This window comes from Uloborus diversus, chromosome 5 (genome assembly GCF_026930045.1).
Source record: "Uloborus diversus isolate 005 chromosome 5, Udiv.v.3.1, whole genome shotgun sequence".
Lineage (NCBI taxonomy): Eukaryota > Metazoa > Arthropoda > Arachnida > Araneae > Uloboridae > Uloborus > Uloborus diversus.
In genome coordinates this window covers 11,272,339-11,293,280 of record NC_072735.1, presented here as the reverse complement: position 1 = coordinate 11,293,280, position 20,942 = coordinate 11,272,339, and the positions used below count along the sequence as shown (strand labels likewise).

At 31.3% G+C, this 20,942-nt stretch overlaps 1 protein-coding gene across 1 annotated transcript in view; it reads left to right on the top strand.

The window, feature by feature from the left end:
• LOC129222443 (paired amphipathic helix protein Sin3a-like) overlaps positions 1-10,423 on the top strand; it is a 37,279-nt gene extending 26,856 nt beyond the window's left edge. Inside the window, exons 11-17 of the mRNA XM_054856957.1 lie at positions 2,154-2,353; positions 2,438-2,621; positions 5,434-5,603; positions 5,892-6,071; positions 6,796-6,968; positions 7,519-7,873; positions 9,431-10,423. Coding sequence (XP_054712932.1) covers positions 2,154-2,353; positions 2,438-2,621; positions 5,434-5,603; positions 5,892-6,071; positions 6,796-6,968; positions 7,519-7,873; positions 9,431-9,655 — 1,487 coding nt within the window. The 3' untranslated portion in view covers positions 9,656-10,423. The remainder of the gene's footprint in view (positions 1-2,153; positions 2,354-2,437; positions 2,622-5,433; positions 5,604-5,891; positions 6,072-6,795; positions 6,969-7,518; positions 7,874-9,430) is intronic.
• Positions 10,424-20,942: the final 10,519 nt, after the last annotated feature.

Genomic DNA, 20,942 nt, shown 5'->3' with positions numbered 1-20,942 from the left:
TTCCATTTAAATGCATGTTGTTTCAAAATGTATAATGCTTTTTGAAAAAACTTTCGGCATTTCATGATTTTCTCAACTGCAGAGATCAGCAAGAGAAATACATTTGTTTTAAGAACAATGCTTGGACTTTTTTTAATAGTAGTTTGTTTGTCTGTGTTAAAGCTTAAGTACATGCTAAATTAATATCAAAATAGTTTGATAGTGTTTATATTTAGTGCATTATTTTGAGATTAAAATTAAGCCCATTAATTTTAGCTGTACTTCTCTGGAAAAGGCAGTCTTCCTTGTTGACTCACTGTCAGCCATTTTCTCCCTTTGCTCTTATCAGGATGGCAAGTCAAACTGAGTTGAAACTACTAAATCAAAAACTGAGGAACTCATCATTGATGGCTAGGAGATCAACTTCCAGTAAAACTCCAGCCAGGGACTGCGTTAAGCATTCGCCACTACGCCAAACGCGATAAAATCACAAATTCGGCGAAAAAAATTCTAATTTGGTGAATTTATTGGCAAACAAAAAATTCTCCGAAATTTCCATAGAAAAAATATATCTCCCTCATTCTCCCCCCTTCCCTTATCCTCAAAAGATTGTCAAAAGTTAAGTTATACTTCATTCTCTGATTAAATATTTTTACAGACAAAAATACATTAAAATCAGTTAAAGTTGGTCTTTGGCTAAGACTTTTGAAATTTGGCTAACACTTTTAAAATATGACTAATTTTCTTGCTAACAATTTGAAATCCTCACCGCCCCTGTCCAGCCATTGTGATATTCTTGTTAATGAATGAGCTGTTCAATTAGCCAAACAAGGATGTAAACTTACACAGCCCCTCTTTGCTCTGTGTTACAGCCAAATTTCTTACATCATTTTTGAGGTTTCTAGTACTTTTGCATAAAATTCCCAGGCTTTAGATGCTGCAGGGTGTGGTCCAGCCTTCTCCTCAACCTTATCCCCATGAATCTTCCTAAGCAAGTTTTTTCTGTTACTTTTAAAATTTCCAAGAGACATGATTACCTTCGAAATTATCTCTTCCATATAAGCATCTTTGATGTACCCGACTGATCCCTGTGTTCTTCGGGTGAAACAATGAATTTTTTACATTTATCAGCTTGAGCCTATATAACCATCACTCTTCCCTTGTTCCCTCCTTTTGACAATTATATTTCAAAGTCTACTTTATATTGGGCTGCAAGAAGGGAGATGGTCTGTCCAACCCATGTCCCGACAAAATGTTTAAAAAAAAACATTTATTACATGCTAAATTGATTAATTAAGTATACTAAAAGTAGCTAATCTCACTATTCCAAAAACCAAAGCTATGATTGAATTTCCTTACTCTTCGCAGGAATAAGAGCCCAAGAAATGGGTGAAGGCATAGTCCACTTTCCGCCATTATTAAGCTACCCAAAACATTGGTATTTTCCAGAAATCTCTCTAGCAGAAAACTAAAATACAAAAATCAAAGCTCTGCTTTCTACAGGTCTACTTTAGTACAAAGCAGATTGTACTAAAATTAAATTTTAAATCATTTTCAAGCACATACACAGTTTAAAATTCACTTGCAGAATGAAGTAGTGGTACATATCTTGGATTCTCAAATTTGGAAATTGGTTGTTTGCTAATAAGATTTGCAAAAAAAATCTTTTAAGGCTGTGTAAACATGACTTTGTAGCCTAATATTGTTGTTTACATGCTCAATGAATGCTCTGAAAAACCAGAAAACTGCAGATATTTCTTTCATTTTTGTAAAAATTAATATTGATTAAATAGTTAAAATTTTGATTTCATGAAGTTTATGTTGTAAATATCATAAGGAAATGTTTAAATTTGGTACCCTTTCCGGAGAAGTGATTGACACAAACAATATGAAAAATGCAATGGTATAAAAAGGTGTAACTTTAGCTTATGCTTGCATGTAAACGAACAGAAAGATAGGTGTTAGTGAAGGATTTAATTAATTCATACAGATATGAGATAAAATGGTAAAAACTCCTAGAGAATGATAAACCACATTTGTTTTTGGTATTTGTATTGATTGTATGCATGTATTCTCCTGAGAAAAGTGGGAATAATAAATGGCTGTGGGCATGAGGTATATGTGTATAAGGAATTCTTATGCTCTGTTTCTTTTTTCTTTTTTACTTCTAATAGATATGGAAACAGAAGATGGTAATGATAGTCCAAAATCAAGTGTATATAGAGACTTACTTTCTTTGAATTTAGGATGCAGTAATAGCTTTATTAAAGACTCATCGAATACTGGTCATATTTCTCCATCTCATGATGATAAAAGCTCTGATAGGTCATTTTTTAGCTCTGCTCAAAGCAACACTATGGATAACTCCTTACCGGTAATTTTCCCATTTATAAAAAAATAATGTACATTTTTTTTAAGTGACAAGTCACTAATTTTGCTACTCTCTCTCTTTTTTAAGGATGAATCTTATACTCTTATGTTTGCCAATAACAATTGGTATGTTTTCTTCCGTCTGCATCATATACTTTGTGAAAGGTTATGGAAAATCTATGAATGTTCACAGATACTAATAGCAGAAGAACTAAGAGACCAAGAAGAAAGAAAGCAATCTACAGCTCTCGCACTTCGACTTAAACCTCGAAGTAAGCTCTGCACTTTTTCTTTAAATACTCTTTGCGTAAATCACAGTTATTTGTTCTGATTACTGGTCGGCTGCTCAATTTGGAAACTGGAAATTTAAAATACCACTGAGAAACTCGACACATTTGTCTTTACAGCAGGCTAGGTTATATAATTTTGCAATAATTTGAAATATTTTTTTAACTAGATATACTCAGATACAAGCCTAAGTTATTCTTAAAAGACACATACTTTTAAAGAATAACTTTGAAACTTGTGAATAATTAAAACTTTAATTTCAGAAAAAAGAAACTACCCACTTCTTTTTTTTTTTTGGAAATAACTTATGTTATGTAATGAAAATGAAGTGCATTAAACATGTTTATGATTAAAAATGTGCAGTTTTTGAACTCTTATATCAGTTCTAATGTATGTTATATTTTTGCCATTGGAAGTATTCTAAAAGTGTTAGTTCTTGCAACTTCATTTTTGTTCGTTGCTTTCATTCTAAAGCAATGCCACTAAAGTGTTGCTTTTTTGTTCCATTTGCCTAATTTCAGTTAATAATTGCGCAGTGTAAAATTGAATTGTTCTCAAAAAAAAAAAAAAAAAAAAAAGCAGAAATTTGATAAATGGTTTCTAAAAAAGATCTCGAACAGAGTTTATATTTGTTTTAAAGCTTAGCTATCTTAGTTAAATATTAACACTGTTATAGTAGTTCAGGTAGCAAAAATTAGTTAAGTTGTTAGAGCACAATATAAGAAATATAATATGCATAATAAATATAATAAAGATAAAATGTTACCCTCAGGCATTTTTAGGAGGGGAATTCACCTTTCACCCTTTTAGAAAACCTTTGATGCGCTCTGCACTTTTGTCAATAAGCTCTCTGCCCCTTTTTAGATATAGGAAAAACACTAGGACATTTAAAAAATGCCTTTTTAGTTTTGAAGTGTTCATATTGTGGGCTTTCAAAATGCAGATAAATCAATTCAAAATTAAGCTTTCTTTATTGTTTTATTTTCAAAACCCTCTTTGTCCAAAACTCACTGGAGGGGACTTGAAATCCGTTGCTAAAAATTAATTTTTCAAAAAAAAAAAGTTTGTACTTTTCACCCTTGTTTTTTTTAAAAAGAACTAAGGGGCTCTGCCCCCTGCTCGTTAATGGTCATCAACCCCCGAAGATTGCTTCGCAATCTTATTTGATTCACAAAGATTTAAATTGTCAATTAGAAAGAAATCGATTAAAAACACATTATGAGCTCCCTTTAGAACAAAAAGCACCCCTTCCCTGGGTTTCAAAATAACTTGTACCAACTTGCAGAGCCGTAAGGGCCAAGGGGCTCATGAGCATCGAAAAACTGCAATTTTGTGCGTTTGAAAAGTCGCTTTCATATTTCTGGTCTCTAGTAACATATTTTGCTATTTAGCTCGTACCTTGAATTCAGTTGAGCCTAAAATTTTCCCTTAAAATCGAAACCCTTAACGTTTGTGAACAAGAAACATTCAAATCGAAAAGAAGTAACTATGGCAACACCAAAAAAATATCAATAATTTTAATGAAGATAAGATTATTCTAACTTATTTTTTACGGCTTGTAACTTTTTTCCTTTTGAGATAGAAGCTCAGTTTTTCGATCATAGGTCGCTAGTTAAATCTGGAGTAAAATAAGCCGCTCTTTCCAGTGGTGTCAAAATGAAAACTGTGGGACAATTCCTTTGCTTTTTACTGATAGATTTAATGAAGAAAGTAGTACCTAAATTTTAGCTAAGCCTAAAACAGTTCGAACTAAAAAAGTATATTACTCCCACCGTGATTAAGTAATAGCATTGAAACAAATTGCGTAGAATGCGGAAAATTCTATCCTTTCTAAGGATGTATAATGTTAATATATGCAAGTAATTTTTCACCCCTTTAATAGGCAATTTACTCAAAAGAAGCTTAAAAAATTAATTTAATTAATTACAAAAAACTAATTTGAATTTTAAAAAATGAAACCCCAAGTGCACACCCCCCGGGCTCGAAGTAATTTTGCACAAAATTTCAAGGCTGTAGGTGCTATGGGGTCTCCTGGATGCACGTCCACCACAGACTTCGTTCCAGAATTTCTCTGAAACCTTACTTTTATTTACTATCAAGAGAAAACACATTCACAGAAATTGTAGAAATGATTTTAAAAATACTGCAATTTTTTTCTTCTTTTTTTCATGACTAAAAACAATAGAAAAAGCAGGCTTTTTCCAAGGCATTCAAAACCACCAGACAATCAATACCTCTTTACTATTTTTGTATCTTTATTTCACTCCTCCAAAAAAATGGGAATGGCAATTTTAATGCAAATAATTTCATTTATTGTTAGATTGTTATGTAATTATATTTCCAAATAAAGCAAATCAAAACATCAGAAATGTGTTCTGGTGTCTGGATTTCGGAAATTTTGTTTGGTAAGTGGAATGTTTTATCAGTGCTACTTATTTGATTTTAGAAGTTGAAATAAGTACTGAAAATCAGGATTTTTGCTGATAAACAACAAAATTTTGATGCTACAAAATTAAACAAAACTGTTAGATTTTACTGTTTTATTGTATTTTTATTTGTTTTTAAATTCTGATTTTCTTGCAACTTTCATTTACTATTGAAACTTATTCCTTTTAGTATAGTTTGCATTTAATGTAGCTTTTTACTATTTCTTTCTTTCTTGTCATTTTTTAAGTAGCTCACCTGTATATAGTTGATTTGTTAACTACTTGCATTTAACACAACTTCTCATTTTTAAGGTTTATTGTAATGCACATTAAAAACAGAAAAACTGATTGTATTTCTTTTTATTTGTAGCTAACATTGATATAGATTCTTATTATCCAACATTTTTGGATATGGTAAAAAACTTACTGGATGGAAATATTGAAAGCAGCCAATATGAGGATAATTTGAGGGAAATGTTTGGTATACATGCATATCTCGGCTTCACCCTGGATAAAGTTATTCAAAATGCTGTGAGGCAGGTGAGCAGATCAAATACTGTTGTAGTCTTTAACCTTGTAGCTTGTTTTAGTTGTTGAATCACATTATTCAGATGAAACAACTATTTTGTTTATTTGTTTTTCTTTTCTTTCTTCAACCCTTTGAGGTGTAGTGGTTTGTTTGAGGCCACTTAGAATTTATTTCAACAAGTGTTGAAGGAACTGTGTCGGCTGAAAAAAAAAAGCCTGTGTCCTCAAACAAAGCCTTAAAGGGTGTATGGATGTTTTCATTTAGCATTTAATGATTTTTTTTTCAACTTTAATTTCTAGCTTCAACACATAGTTGGAGATGATCCTTGTACTCAGTTGACTAATCTGTTTCTTGAAGAGGCAAAGCGTAAAGCAACAGGTGGTGCGTGTTCAACATCATCCCTCCGTTCTACAGTTGAACTTGTGTACCAAAAGAAGGCAGAACAATTGAGTGATGAAAACTTGTTCAAAATAATAGTGGTAAGTGCCAATTTTGAAATCATTTTTATTTGCATAATATTTATTGAATGTGTCGCGAGGTCCAATTGGCCGCGAACATGAGAACATATGAAGAACACTTGAGTATAAAATAAAATTCTTTTATTTACAATACAAAAATGTAGATGTCGTACATCCTGCCACTAGCAGGCATGCAAGTAGGAGACCGCATCTAGCAAATAAGCGACTCGCTTTATAAATAAATGTTTTAGCTGTTGCCATGCACTCAGTGGCTAAACTTTTCAGTATAAAGTAAAATTACACACAAATTCAACTGAATATGCAAAAATAATAAGTCCTCCACAAATGTAACAGCAATTGAGTTGTATGTAAACATTTCAAAATTTGAGCAAAGGTAATGAAAGTTTTAAATGTCAAATATTGCTGTGTGACCTAAGAAAAACAGGAAACTTAAGCTCTCTGGTAGATAAAACAGAGTGATGTCTGTATTCACATATATAAAAGCCCTGATGCTGAGTGCTTTTATTTAGTTACATGCTCACAATTTTATCATTACTTAATTTAAATTGAACTTCAGACTAAAGCAAGACTGTTAAACATATTCCAAAATTTAACCACCCTGGTAAGTTGTATCATGAGCAATAACCAAGTATAAAACCAAGTAAACCAAAATATTTGGTTGTAAACTGCAATTTAGCTAGTTTTCTTATTTTTCTTCTTTTAAATTTATCATTGATATTTACAGTATAAACAAGAATGCAAACTGACCATTGAGCTCCTAGACACAGATTCTGATGTTTCAGAAGACCAAAGCGCTGTAAATAAATGGAATGCATTTGTAAGAAAATATGTTTGTGAAGACAATATTGCCAACATACTCAAAGACAAACTAGCGAAAAATCCAATATTTCTTCCAAGGTAATTTATTAAAAAATTTTCAATATTTGCTCAATTTATCATTTTTTATTTAATAAAAAAAATTTAATTTTAATTATCCAAAAGGAATATTCAAAAGTTCTGAGCATAATATCTGGTGTAGGGGGTTGGTAGGATATAGTATATCACATTTGTTTTAAATTATATTTTCATTTAAGTATTTGTTTTTCTAGTTTAATTTGTTTTGTTTAGTTTTACAAGTTTCCTCATTAAATTTTTTCTCTTTTTAAATTTTTTTTTATTTTAAAACTTTTTTACACAAGTCATTTTTTAAAGCTCTTTCTGAACTTGTATCTTTATCAAAGCTGTCCTTCTCTTCCGGTGCTTTTTTGTAATAGTGGATGGGGTCTTTCTTTTCTTTTGCTGTCATTTCTTCTCACTAATTTCGTTAATCATTTATGTTAATGTCTGAACGGCAGGAATCCTACTTTTCCTCCTTGAAATTTAGCCCATCATTCTTAGATGTTTTGTATTCACTTTTTATTTTAATGCATATTTTAATCTAAAATAGGAAATGTTTTATGTTTTTTAGACAGAACAATAATTGGTTGAATCATGCCAAAAATATGAATGAAGAAAAAGAAACTGACTACTCTCAAGAAAATGACTTGAGTTTGCAAAATATTCAAGATGAAATCGATGAGAGTAAGATAGATTTAAGCCGTCTAGAAGATGGTGGTGCCGGTGAAGCTGTGAAAGGTTTAGTGGGATTAAATGCTAAAGCTAAGTATCTGGAAAGAACCAGGCTGAATAAAATAACCGAGAATGGGGACTCGACATCTAATAGCTATGGGTGCAGATTTAATGTGAATTCATACAAAATGACATGGATTGTAGACAGTGAAGAATGTTTGTATAGGAAAAAGAGTCTTTCAAAAGCTTTGCAGGTGAGAATAAAAATTTTGTTGATTAGTGATGACAATACATTGTTTTATTCCAGCTGCAATTCAATTGCTAAGAGATTTTTTTGTTAAAACATGGATTTAATATGTTGTGCTTAAAGTTTTTATTTATTTATTTTTTTTTTAATCTATTTCTCAGAGTGCATTTTAAATTCTCTTTTTTTTTTCTTCTTGTTTTAGTATGCAGACCATCATTTCAAATGTTTCCAAGGGAGGGAGGCAAAGGGGATACTCTAACCAATACCATCAAAAATCATACCCACTCACATGTGAATTGAGGATATATGTTGAAGTTGTGCCTTCTGCCTGAACTATTTGTTGGTGCAGCATAACTTGTTTTCCTGTAGCTCTCTGTAGTTCTTTTCTGTGAGGTGTATTGGCCATTATGTGGCAAAATGGGCTGATCATACTATTGCAGGATTTTTCTGTGCAGCGCAAATTGACTCAATTACTATATTTAGCAAGTGAATTAAACATGTTCAACAAGAGCTTAGCTTTCCAAACCTCAATTCTTTTGACTTTTTTTTTTTTTTTTTTTGAAAGTTCAGTATGTCACATGTCAGCCATATTAAATTATTATGTCATTAGTCCTGTAATTAAAATGTCACATGTCCATTAAGACACCAGAGGCTATATTTTCACAAAATGTTGTTGCTGCGATAGACTTGTTATATTCGATAGTGTGCGACAATTGTTGTTTTATTACTAATAACTGTGAAAAAAAAAATTAAGAACTGTTCTAGCAAAAAAAAAAAGGGGGGGGGAGGTATGCCACTTTTTTTTTACCAAAGTGACAGAAATAGACATGATTTATTTATGGTCATTGTAACCATTTTAATTTTTACTATTTTTAACACTAATAGCATGTAGGTCAAATGTTTACAAGTAATGTTTACAACATTCAGTTAATCACTTGGGTAGTTAAATACAGATGCTGTACTATTTTAGTGAAATGTATATTAGTTAATACATTGATAGCAGATGCGTAAAATGGCAGAAGATAATAATAAAATAACTCACTGGCTTTGGTGCAAAGGTTTAAACAATTAACGGTTGTAATAATAAGTTTTGTCTTTTAGTTAATTTGTAAGAGAAATACAAACTTTGCTATGCTGTAAGAGTAATAGAAGTGTAAAGAAATTCAAATTCTAATCAAAATGTAATATGACTATGAAAAAAAAGAAAAAATATAGCTCATATTAAACTTTCAACTTTAATAAAAAAAAGTATTCTCATAAAATAGTTAAATCTCATCAAATTCAGTCCAGTTTATTACATCAGAACATAAAGAATGTTACATTTTTATCAACATTGTATAACAAAAAGCAAGTTTTTAAACATCCATTTTCAACCTAGTTTGAGTTTTTATATTTTAAATTTTATTTTATTTTTTAAATTAATATTAATAAAATAATACCTAAGTAATATTCTGATTTAAATTTCAATTCTATTGCATACAGAACTATATTGCTTTTATCCATTTTTCCCAAGTTTTTGCCATCGTATTTAAACCACGTTTATTATTTTATTTCTCTTTTCTAGTCTCACCAAAAAGTTTCACAGAAGTTGGGGAAACGATTTCATGAGTGGCATCAGAGATGGCTCTTAGAAAATGTACAAGAAGATCAAGAAAAATGGTGCAAAAACTGGTTGTTAGGGTTGACTGAAGATAATATACCTACTACTTGCATTCGTGTAGACAATTTCACAAAGCCTCCATATTCCAGTTTTAATCGGTACAAAGTGCAGGCCCGTGAGAAAACCTGAAGCATTCTAGATTAAAATATATCCCCGTGCTTTCTTGAACTTGTTCATGTGCAAATACAAACTGAAACCATTACTAAAGACTAAGGATAGATTCCTCTTTCATTAACATTACAATCATAACGTGTTATGTGCACTTAATTTTGTTTCATTGACTGTAGCATTTTATTTAATGAGACAAACATCTCGCATTGAGTTTCTTCCGTATCACTTGCGACGAAACTTTGTTTGACAAGAAAAATATTCTGCATTAGACATTCATTTCATGTGCATTGCATTGTATATCCCATTGACACATTTCAAATTGAATGTTTTCTTGAACTCTCATGTCATGCTGCAAAAGCACAAGAAAACGTCAGTGGACCAGATGATACTGCTTTTAATTTTAATATGAATGAAGCAGCTGCCAAAAACATATGCTGATTTTATTCAACAAAACAAATTATTTTTATTCAAACGGTGTTCAATGAATATTTTATTTGAACACCCTGTAAGAATGTAATTATTTCATGGTAGCTTTTTTTAGCATAAAACATCTGACTGTAAAATTTATTCCATTGTACAAAACACTGGTTGAAAAAAAAATTGTGAAATATTTTACATTATGCGGTATTTTTGTACCTTGAGATCATAAAAGGTAAGAAAAGATATAGTTTCTTCAAGTGATAATGTTACCACCTGAATGTAAGGACTTTCTATAAGCCAGAGGGAATCATATGAAAGATTTTATCACCCTCAATGTTCTTGTAAATTTTTCATCTTAAAAATCATAAGTTTATGTGTTTATATGTTTTACATTGTTGTTAAAATGGTTTTCAAATATCTGAAATATATTTTTTTTTCTTAATTTTATATATTGATATATTTCTCTTCAAAACAAGTAATTTTACATTCAAGCTATCAATTGATTTGCTTAGTGGTGATTTTATATTTCAATTGTTGAGAATAATGACATTCTTTGGTGTGTAATATATACTGATTTATAAAATATGAAATGCAAAAACGAGACTTAGTACCTATGGAAAAACATAAGCTATATTTTCTCCTTTTTACTTTTAAATACTGTAAAGAATGAAAGCCCCTGTAAAATTTGCTTTTAAATAATTAATATGCAAGAACTACAACCCCCTCTTGGAAAGCATTACTTTGAATTTCGATTTAATAATTTTTAATTGATTTAGCAAACTTAAAAACACAAATTGTATTTTTTTTTTTAATGTTGAGTTCTGAATGCATGAATTGTCCTAAAGCAATGGTGCTCAACCTACTACCCACGGGCCGAATCCAGCTGCAAAGCTGATCGGTGTGGCCCGTTGTTTTGTTCAATGTTACAAATCGAAGGGCACTATTAGTGAAAATGTCACAAATTTGAAGCCAAATGTTCAGAAATTGGTTTCTGAAACACATGCATTTACTAAAATAAACATCGCCTAAGCAACAACAATTTTTGGTTTGTGATTTTTTTTTTCCTTTTGCATATTTTATTATGCTAGTTAGAAAAGAATGAAATATTTTGAAATTTTATGTGTGTTCTGTCCCCAAGAATGATTTTAATAAGAGGTGCGGCCCTCGGGCAGAAAAAGGTTGGGCACCACTGTCCTAGTAAAAATTATACTCTCCCAGACAGTATAATTTTTACTCTTAATTCCAATTTGTTATATATTATGTTTTTTTTTCTTTTTAATCGTTGTAAAAGAGTTTGATGTTCTGAAATTCTAGGCTCTGTTAAGCTGAAAAAATAAAAATATTCATGTCTAATTATTCCCTTTCTCTGCAAAGAATATTTTCCTTTAAAAAAGAAATAAGGTAATTAATGAAAGTCTTAAGTTTTTTATTCTTATGCTAGGAAATTTAACTAAATTTGTATTATGGTCCAACTTCAGTAATTTAAATGTAAGAAACGGGTATTTTTTCATGTGAATGGAATTTCACAAATAATTTTATCTTTAAAGGCCCTAGATATTTTACTTTCAATAAATGTTTAGATATGTTTTGCTCTTCTCAAATGAGTAATCCTAGTTATTTCAACTTAAAATTGAAATTTACTACTTTGGTCATAAAAAATTCTCAAGACTTGACACCAGGAGAAGCCGTTTCAATAATAAATATTTGTATTGAAATAAACATAACTGAAGTTAACTGTGCTGCATTTCCACTTTCGAAAGAGAAGTTTATAATTTGATCGATCTTATTTACGTTTTTGCAAAGTTGTAGCTTTCTCTCTAACTATTTTTTTGCTGTTCAATATTATTGCCTGTAAAAATCATAAATGAAGGAATTCTGTTCATAGACTTAATTGTATATTAAGTTAAATAAATTCCCTGTCTTTTTTTTCTCTCTCTCTTCCTTTTTTCCCTTTTCTACCTTAATTTAACATTAACTCATTAATTATTGAGTGTTCTCCAAAGATCTTAATGCCCTTTCTCTTTTAATTTTTTTAAAAAATAGATTTTTGTTCTTATTTTATTATAAACTTTTTTTTATGCATTGCTGCAATATCTTATTTACAAAATCAAAAATACAAAATAAATTCCCTAGCAAAAGTTAACTGCCTTAACCCTTTGACATCCAAGATGTAGAATGTGTATGTCCTAATTTATCACAAAGGACTATTAGATGTTCAATGCATACAGCCCATTTTTTGTTTCTGAACTCGTTTTCATTTTTTTGTAAAATTCCTTTTTGGCTAAGGGAAATCTGGCTATGTGAGACTTATCAATCACATTTCATCTCATAGCTTCGATCACATGACAGCTCAGGCATTGCGACCTTTTGTGGAGTATTTCTTGATTATAAATAAATAGCAGCAGTATCCTCATCTTATTTCAAATGGAATATAAAAATACAAATTTGCAATAATTGATATATATGTACATGGGTTGAATTGGGAGGCCAGAACTTACTGGAACACCATTCTGATACTGGAAAATAAAATCCCCATTTACACAAACATAAAACTGATAATGACTCTGGAGATTTAACTTTTTCTAATTCGAGATCTCGAACTATAAAAGGTTATGAGTTCACCCTTGACATACGTGAAGGAATCAGTCCAAGTGTCAAGGGGTTAAAATAATACAGTAAAGGATTTTAGGCATTCAAAACGGTTTTTGCTGCCATTTTGTAATTGTTTTATAAATAGTTCTTTTTAATTCAAATTTTTATGGAAGAATTCACTCTTACAATCACAAATTCAGGGTCGTTCCGAGCGTCAATTTTTTGGGATGGGGAAAATTCTCAATTTGCCAAACACTCCAAATTTTCCAGAATGATAAAATACTTGTATGAGGCACGCATCTAACAAAAAATTATACTCTTGCATTTAAAAATTACAATACTGCATTTAGGTTGTTAAATTTACTCAATCATCAGACGAAATTTGCTTTTATATGAGAACATTAAAAAGGTCTCAGTGACCTCCCATCGGTGCACCCATGTACAAATTTTGCAAAAGCTTCATTTTGGTACCCAAAGAAGTGTTGAATCACACCTTTGCTGCTATTTTCCTTGGTCAAGGGATTGGGTTCCGAAAGATAATCTGAAAAAAGACATTTCATAAAACTCCCAATTTGAAAAACGAGCCCTTTATAAAAATCTTGTAGGCAAAAGCAAACCCATCTTAAAATCATTCCCATTCTATACTTGAAATCAATCTAATTGAATGACTAAGTTTCCTACAATATGTATTTTTAAATACTTATTATGAGACTTCTTATTTTTCCTCAATCTAACTCAACTATCAATATTTTTTAAACAAAACTAAGTTTCATGTAATTAATAGCTATTTCAAAAAAGAGCTAAAAAGTAAGTAAATAAATTTAATATATATATATATATATATATATATATATATATCGAGGACAATGGAAGGTATTTAATTCAATCATTGCTGCATTTAACAACAACTTTGTGACCATCTTTTTGACAGTTCAAAAATTTCTAGATCTGTAACTATTAAAAATAATTTCTTGGTGCTTGTTCAGATAATTGACAATATGTATTCCTCCTTTCCCTTTTTTTTTTTTTTTTTGCATAATCAGTTTGCTTGTTATTTAATTATGCGGGGTCAATTCTTTATAATTATATAATTATAAAGAATTGATCTGGGGTGATTCTGTTCAAAAGTTACTGAAAATTTTATCTAAAAAGTCATCAGTTCTGAATTGCAAGAAGAAACCAAAATCAAATTAATATTGTTTGAAATGACGGTTCCAAATTTTTTTACTTTTATGTGCCCACACACTATATTTATTCCCCTAAACATTTGCACTGAACAACTCATAAAGTTCAATCTTTTCTATATCCCTTAAAACCTCCTAAACTTATAATTTTTTTTTCTACTCATGAGGAAAAAATGACCTTTTTCTTGAAATTTCGTGCTTGTGCGATAGGGATGGAACTGTGAACTAAGGATGTTTTAAAGCCTAAAAAAAAGTTTGAAAACAAAACAGTTAAATTTGCAAAAAAAAAAAAAAAAACTGGCAACTTGTTTTTTTATTTTTAAGCTATGTATTTTCTGAATTCACAACCAAGGCGTGGGATGTCTGTTCAGTCATAATAAAAAACAGAATAAATCGGTATTTTTGACAAAATAACCAAAGTATGAATTGTCTCTTTAATTTTTGTAGGAAATAGTGGAAAATGTTTTTTTTAATGATGCCTTACTATTGGGGTTTGATAAAACATTGAGGAAGTTATGGCACTCCCACAAACACCTTAGAGAAATAATATATATTATATGTATCAGATTGTTTTAAAACTTTTATTAAATTTTGGCATAAAATTTAAATTTAGTGGGATTACAAGAATGTTAAGAAGTTTTCATATACTTGTGGAAAAAAAATGTATCATAGAACTGATAGGAATTTTCGCTTTAAGGATTTTACTTTACTGATAACTTTTACTTATAGGAATACACAAAAGTCTGAAATAGTGATATATTGCTACTTTTTCTCCCTCATAAAAAAACTCTCTCCAAACATGATGCTTAGAGGTCTCTGCTGGAGAAAGTCTTCTCTCCTTAAAAAAATTGTTTATCTCACTTAAAAAGTTCACTTTCATCATTGTACACATATGTGTGCAAATCTTTGCTCTGTTATAAGTACTGGGAAATCTTCTATTTTCAATAATTGAATAAAAGTTTTTATCAGTTCTATTAATTGTTTTTCCAGAATTCTTAGTGATTATTAAAAAATAAGAACACTGAAACAGTCACAAATTGGCCAGAATATCTGCTAGCTTCAACCAGCTACTGAGTGAATAGTAAAATTCATTGTGAACATAGCATTTGAAAGATTCTTATAAAGAAAAACTAGTCTACAAGGCTTTTTTTAGGGTGGTTTTTTTTGGGGGGCTTCTTTTTTAGTGTGACCCCTGGATGATCTCACACCCCTGTACAAATACTGACACAGTTAAAACACAAAAGACTAAAGTTTCGTCTAGTTTGAGGTTTTTTATGTTTTAAAGCCTTTTTTCCACCGCTAAAAAATGTCTTGCATTAAAATCTGATTTTTTATCCTCTGGAGCTGAAAGGGGGATTTGCGAGGCATGATAGTCACTGCAAAAGTTTTCAGAATTGAAATGTGGAGAGAAATGCATTTCTCTTGATTGTCTACAAAGATGCACACATAAATACTTTGAACAATTTTTTTTTTTTTTGTTTCAAAGTTGGTTCAGGGGGTAATTTAAATGGAAAAGTATGCTGAAATTTTAAGTTTTTTTTTTTGTGAAGACAATACTTTCTATTTATTGCACAAGGAAGTAAAAGGTGAACATTCGTATATCATCCATAAACCATAATATTTTAGTTGCTTCGAATTTTCCAGATAGTCGGAGCTTTCAGAAATTTGGGTGATGTGTTACCCAATTACCTCTGGCTTTCGAAACTACACGCTGTGCAAATTAATTGAAACAAATGCAGAAAATTTGAGAAAATGAAGAAGAAATGGTACTTTATTTAAATTTATACAAAATCAAAAGTTTTTAGTACATTATATGTGTTTGGGTTCTGAAATTTTTGACATTTCCAAAACTTTTGGGTTGCTGTTTCCGAAAATTTTGGTCTGGCAACATTCTAAAACTGAAAAATTATGTACAAAAAATAAAAACTTTTAAAATGTCTTTTTTTTAAAAATGATTTCAAGGATTTTTGCATGCATATATATTTGAAGAGTATTCACAGGGGAGGGTGTGGGAGTCAAGCTCCCGAAAATTTCAGTCTTCGGAAAATTTTACTTGAGCCCACTTGCACCCTGATTATATGATCTTCACAACTCTTTATTAACATTTTGAAGCAATTTGGCATGGAATCCATCAATTTTTAGTTATTTATAATACAGTAAAATCCCTCCTAACGGACACCCCTCTTATACGGACATTTTTTAATTCTCCGATTCCAATGCAAATAACTTTATTAAACCCCTGTCCTGCAGACACCCCTCTATTGTGGACAAAAAGATTTGTCCCGTTAATATCCGCATAGAGGGGTTTTACTGTATTTGTGTCCTTGTACCAGATATGAATTAGTGCTGTGATTAGCTTCTCATAGTTGAACAGTCCTCAAGCAATAGGCGATTCTTGCATAGCTTCATATCCTTTAGCCCTATGATTCTTGATTTGGCGTATATCAGGAGAGTTCCCTATCCATTCCAATGTCTCAATTTGGTTCTCAGACATGAATTTCTTGCCCATTTAGTACACATGGCAAGGGGCTAAACCCTGCTGGATCCATCCGGGTATCGTTTTTCAGCTCTGGTAAAACCTATTTTTTTACAGAATAGTAATATATTGCTCAGAACGCATCACGCCCTCAACAGGCTGCAAACAGTCAACCCCGTTGTAACCGAAACAGTTCCAAAAAACAAATTTTACAAATTGGTTCATGTGGCAATATGAATTATTTCTCCTGGAGATCTCCGCACGCGTTGAGTTCATTGACCTTGGACAATGAAATGACTTTCGTCACTAAAAATGAAACTTTCCTCCAATTTTCAACAGTCCAATTCTTATAGTTTAACTCCCACAAGTAGCGCTGTTTCTTCATTCTTTCGGTCAGAAGCTGTTTCTTCAAAAACCGATAGGTTGGCCGACTGTCTGCAATAAAGCCCCTTCGAGCAGCAGATGAGCTAATATTTATTCCATGCTCATTTAAATCTCTATTAAATTCTGTACTAGTCTTTTATGGGTCTTTTTAACTTTGTATAAGTAGAAAAGAGTCATCTCATGGTGTTTTCAATTTTCAGCCGCATTTCCTTCTCCACTTAGAGGTATTGATCCTGTTTCTCTATTTTGTTTTGTAATATGTCTCATAGTAGTTGCAATACTAACTCCAAATATCTTCGAAATCTCTCTATAATTCTTCGGCATATGTTCGGAATGAGTAACTCTTTGTGTGCTTTTGTGGTGTCACATCCATTGCTGACGACATTGAAATCTCAAGTGATGTGATCGTAGCTGCAGCTTTCATCTGAGGAAGTTCCTGCACATGTGCTCTCAGAACCTCTCTGATTGGTGGAAATTGATGATAGGTGATGGATTTATTCATCCCATCCATGTTATTAAAAATTTTAGTATTATTGGTGAAGAATACTGAAATAATTTTTAAATTAATGAAAGTAATACTTTGTTTCAATTAATTTGCACAAGGGTGTAATGTATGTGGAAAAGTTTGAAATCTGATAAATGTCGAATCTTTTTTTAGTTATGAAAATATCAACCTTCATGTACACCTAATATAAGTGAATCACAGGGGAAAGAAGAAATTCACACGAGAGAATATTTCATCAACTATTTTTCAACATAGTTGCCAGCAGAAGTATTTTTTAATGTCTACAAGCGTATTTACCCATTGAAAATCGTCTCAAAAATTTAGCATCGTCAAAAGAGGAGGAAGGGCATTAATTTAAATTTTTTAAATTTGAATTTTTTAGTTCTGACACATAATATCAATTATTCTAAATACAAACGAAGAAATTAAAATGCCATTATATACACATTTCTTTGCTCCCTGCCATCTTCCCTTTTGTCCTTAGATTTTTTTTTTCTTTTATAGAAAGTGATCACTAGGACAAGGGTGTTTGTGATCCGAAATTTCTGAATGGGCTAACAACGCATTCTAAAACTGAAAAATTATTTAAGAAAAAAAATTCAATTCTAAAAATAAAGTGAACCTAAGTAGAAACCAGAGAATTAACGAGAGTAAGACAAAGCACAAATACCTTTGTGCTGAAAAGTAAAGAAGAAATAACGTCAGAAAGCACAAATTGCAGATTACTGAAGGCAGGCGTTACAAGGAACCCCTTTTTCGAATTTAAAACAAATGAGCTTATGGATGGAAAGACATCCGACAAAAGCAAGAATGTTCAAATTGCTTGCCTATTGTGATTTAGGCACTTGGATTAGCATTTGGATACATTTCCTCTCAGTTGTTACTCTCAACTCATTGACTGTAGCAAGTATTGTGTTGCTAACATTATGCTTGGCATGCTCCCACAAAAAAACAGGGTCAAATTCAAAAATTGTAGGGGAGGGGGTATGAAAGTTGATTGTCTTATGCAACTATGCACAGTACCACTCAAAATCAATTCTCCGCTCATGATAATCTTCGTTAAGAGTGTACGAATCTAGGAATAAAATTCTTCCTTTGGATACAGTTCAAAATGTGATAGACACTGTCCCACAAGCCAATAGGGAAGTTTTCAATTTTATTTTGAAATGATAGAATAACATGTATGAACATCATAGGTGAAAAAAATTTTGTGATATGATAAGTAGTTTTTTAAAAATTAATATTTAAAGTTCAAGCGTTGTGACGTCAAATGGCACAAGATGTGACGTCATGCGCTCTTCCGCCGCGGGAGAAGCCGAAGGACGTGCAGTTGGCTTCGAAGACGAAACGTAAGGCTTACCTCCTCGCATTTCTGGAACATTAAACCTCTTATCCTCTCGGAAATATTCGAATACCATCATTGATGTTACTTGAGGAAGATTATTAGATTGTGCTTTAACGAATCCGGCCTCCATAGTGTGTTCAAAAGGATTATTGAATTTCTAAAAAATAAAAATATCAGCACACTCAAAATGTCCGTATCGAAAACAAGGGATCTTCGGCGGAAGGCTGCCCATTAGTGCCCTGTGACGTTTCAGAAGAGCGCACTTTTGCGCGTCGATTTTTAAAAATTCATTAAAAATCAATCATTGTGTTTTAAAATTCAGCGATGGTGAATTTTTTAGTTTTGAGAGTCAATTAACACAATATCCAATAATCAAAATATGAACATTTAATAGGTTGCAACTTCCCTATTGCCAAACAGATTTTCTAGGAAATTGATGGAGTATTTCAAACATTCCTTATCATGTGAGGCTGTGGTTTATCTTAGTCATCCGAGCTGGCTCTCAGCAGCATTCTTGGCAATTCTTTCCTCCTTAAATGTATTCAGCAAATAATTGTGAGTTTCTTTGATACATCTGGTTGAAACTTCTTTCTTAACTTTTTGTACTTCCCTCATGTTCTCAGTTTTCCAGTTGCACTTAAGAGTGAATTTTCTTTACTCAAAGTTATGTTTGACTTCAGCCATTATATAACCAACTAGAAAGTCGCCCGTCAAGGTATGACAGGTGAAAATTGCTTCTACTCTTCTACATTTGAACCAAGCAATTGCCTGTATGGTGATATTTTGATGTATGAAATTTTAACCCCAACTCCAGTGGTTTAACCCTAAACTCCAGTGGATGGCATTAATTTTCAACCACTTTTTTTGATTCTTCATTCCACTAAAATGATTGTCTTACCGGTAAAACAGTTAAGTTACCGAACAAGTTCAGCCTTTCTCTGCATGTTAAACATTACCAAAACATATTATCAAATTATCGTGCTGTGGCGCAAGTTTCATTGTTGAAACTCGCGGGTTACTCAATCATTGGCTATTATATATTATGAGGATTACATTTGAAAGCGGACCAAAATTATGGCTATTACAGACCTTCCAAAGGGGGCAACATTTTTTGGGACACACTGTATACGTATGTATATACAGTCAAATATCTATATATCGAACTTCCACGCATTAAAAATTTCTATTTATTGAAATCCCAGCAAATTTCCATGTTCATTACATAGAAAAATTGTTTCTACATATCGAAAAAATCTCTATATATATCGAAAAAAAATTCGAAACATTCGTAATTTTTTTTTCTTACTTTAGACTGTTTGTCTCATTAAAAATAAAGGTTAAGGGAGAAAATTATGTTTACTAAAGGTTGCTACGAAACTCGTAAAGAATCTGGCATTGAGGGGGTGTGTAGATAGGTTGTTGTTTCGTTCTGGAGTTCTTAAATTCTCTCATGTTTATTTCAAATCTTAGTTGTAACCAGTAACACTGTAAAATCAGTTTCAAGTTATCCCTTTTGTCTGTTGATTATCGTTCCTAGTCTTTTTAGCTTCAGTAAAAATCATTCAAGTTAAGTAGATTGATTTTTTACTTTTCTCTTGATTACATTGTCAAAAAGAAAATCCCCTAATGTTGCGGATCAAGTTGCATTGCCAAAGAATGAAGATGTATGAAGACACAAAAATGTAATTTCTGTTATTTTTTTAATTATTAACTTTCATTTAATCCGATGCTCGTATAAATTAGAAATTGGGTTTCATACATGAAAATTTTAATGTTTTAGCTTTAATTTTAATGTTTTAGGAGATTTTTAGGTTAAAATAAGATCGTTTCTATATATCAATTTTTTTCTTGGCAATTTGCTACTTTGATATATGGAGGTCCGACTGTATATCTTTTTTGGTTTCACATGCTACAACAAACTTTTTCAACAAATTTTTTAAATTCAGAAATTTTTATGTGCAGAGTCACCCCTGTAATGGAAATGATAAAGTTATGCATTATTATTTTTCTCTGTTGAAATAGAGTCACCTTACATTTTTTTTTATTTCTGAGCAGATCCTTCTATGTGTGTTTTTCTTTTAGTGGTCTAATTTTATCATGTGCAGCATATGTCCTCTACCAAAGCTGTGATTAGATCTTGTTTAGATCTTTAGATGCCAAACAAATGTTTCACACAGATCTCAACATAAAGATTAATCTGCATTGTAATCTTTGATAATGTTGATATCTTCCTAACAATATTTTTCAGGCACCTATTAATCTATAATTCAAGAGCGCCCATATGGGGGGGGGGACTTGAGCCCCCCATTGAAATTAGAACTTCCTTGTTTTTAATACGTTTTTCTTTTCAAAAATGTAAAAACATTTCTTCTCCAGTCATTAATGAATAAGTTATTAAA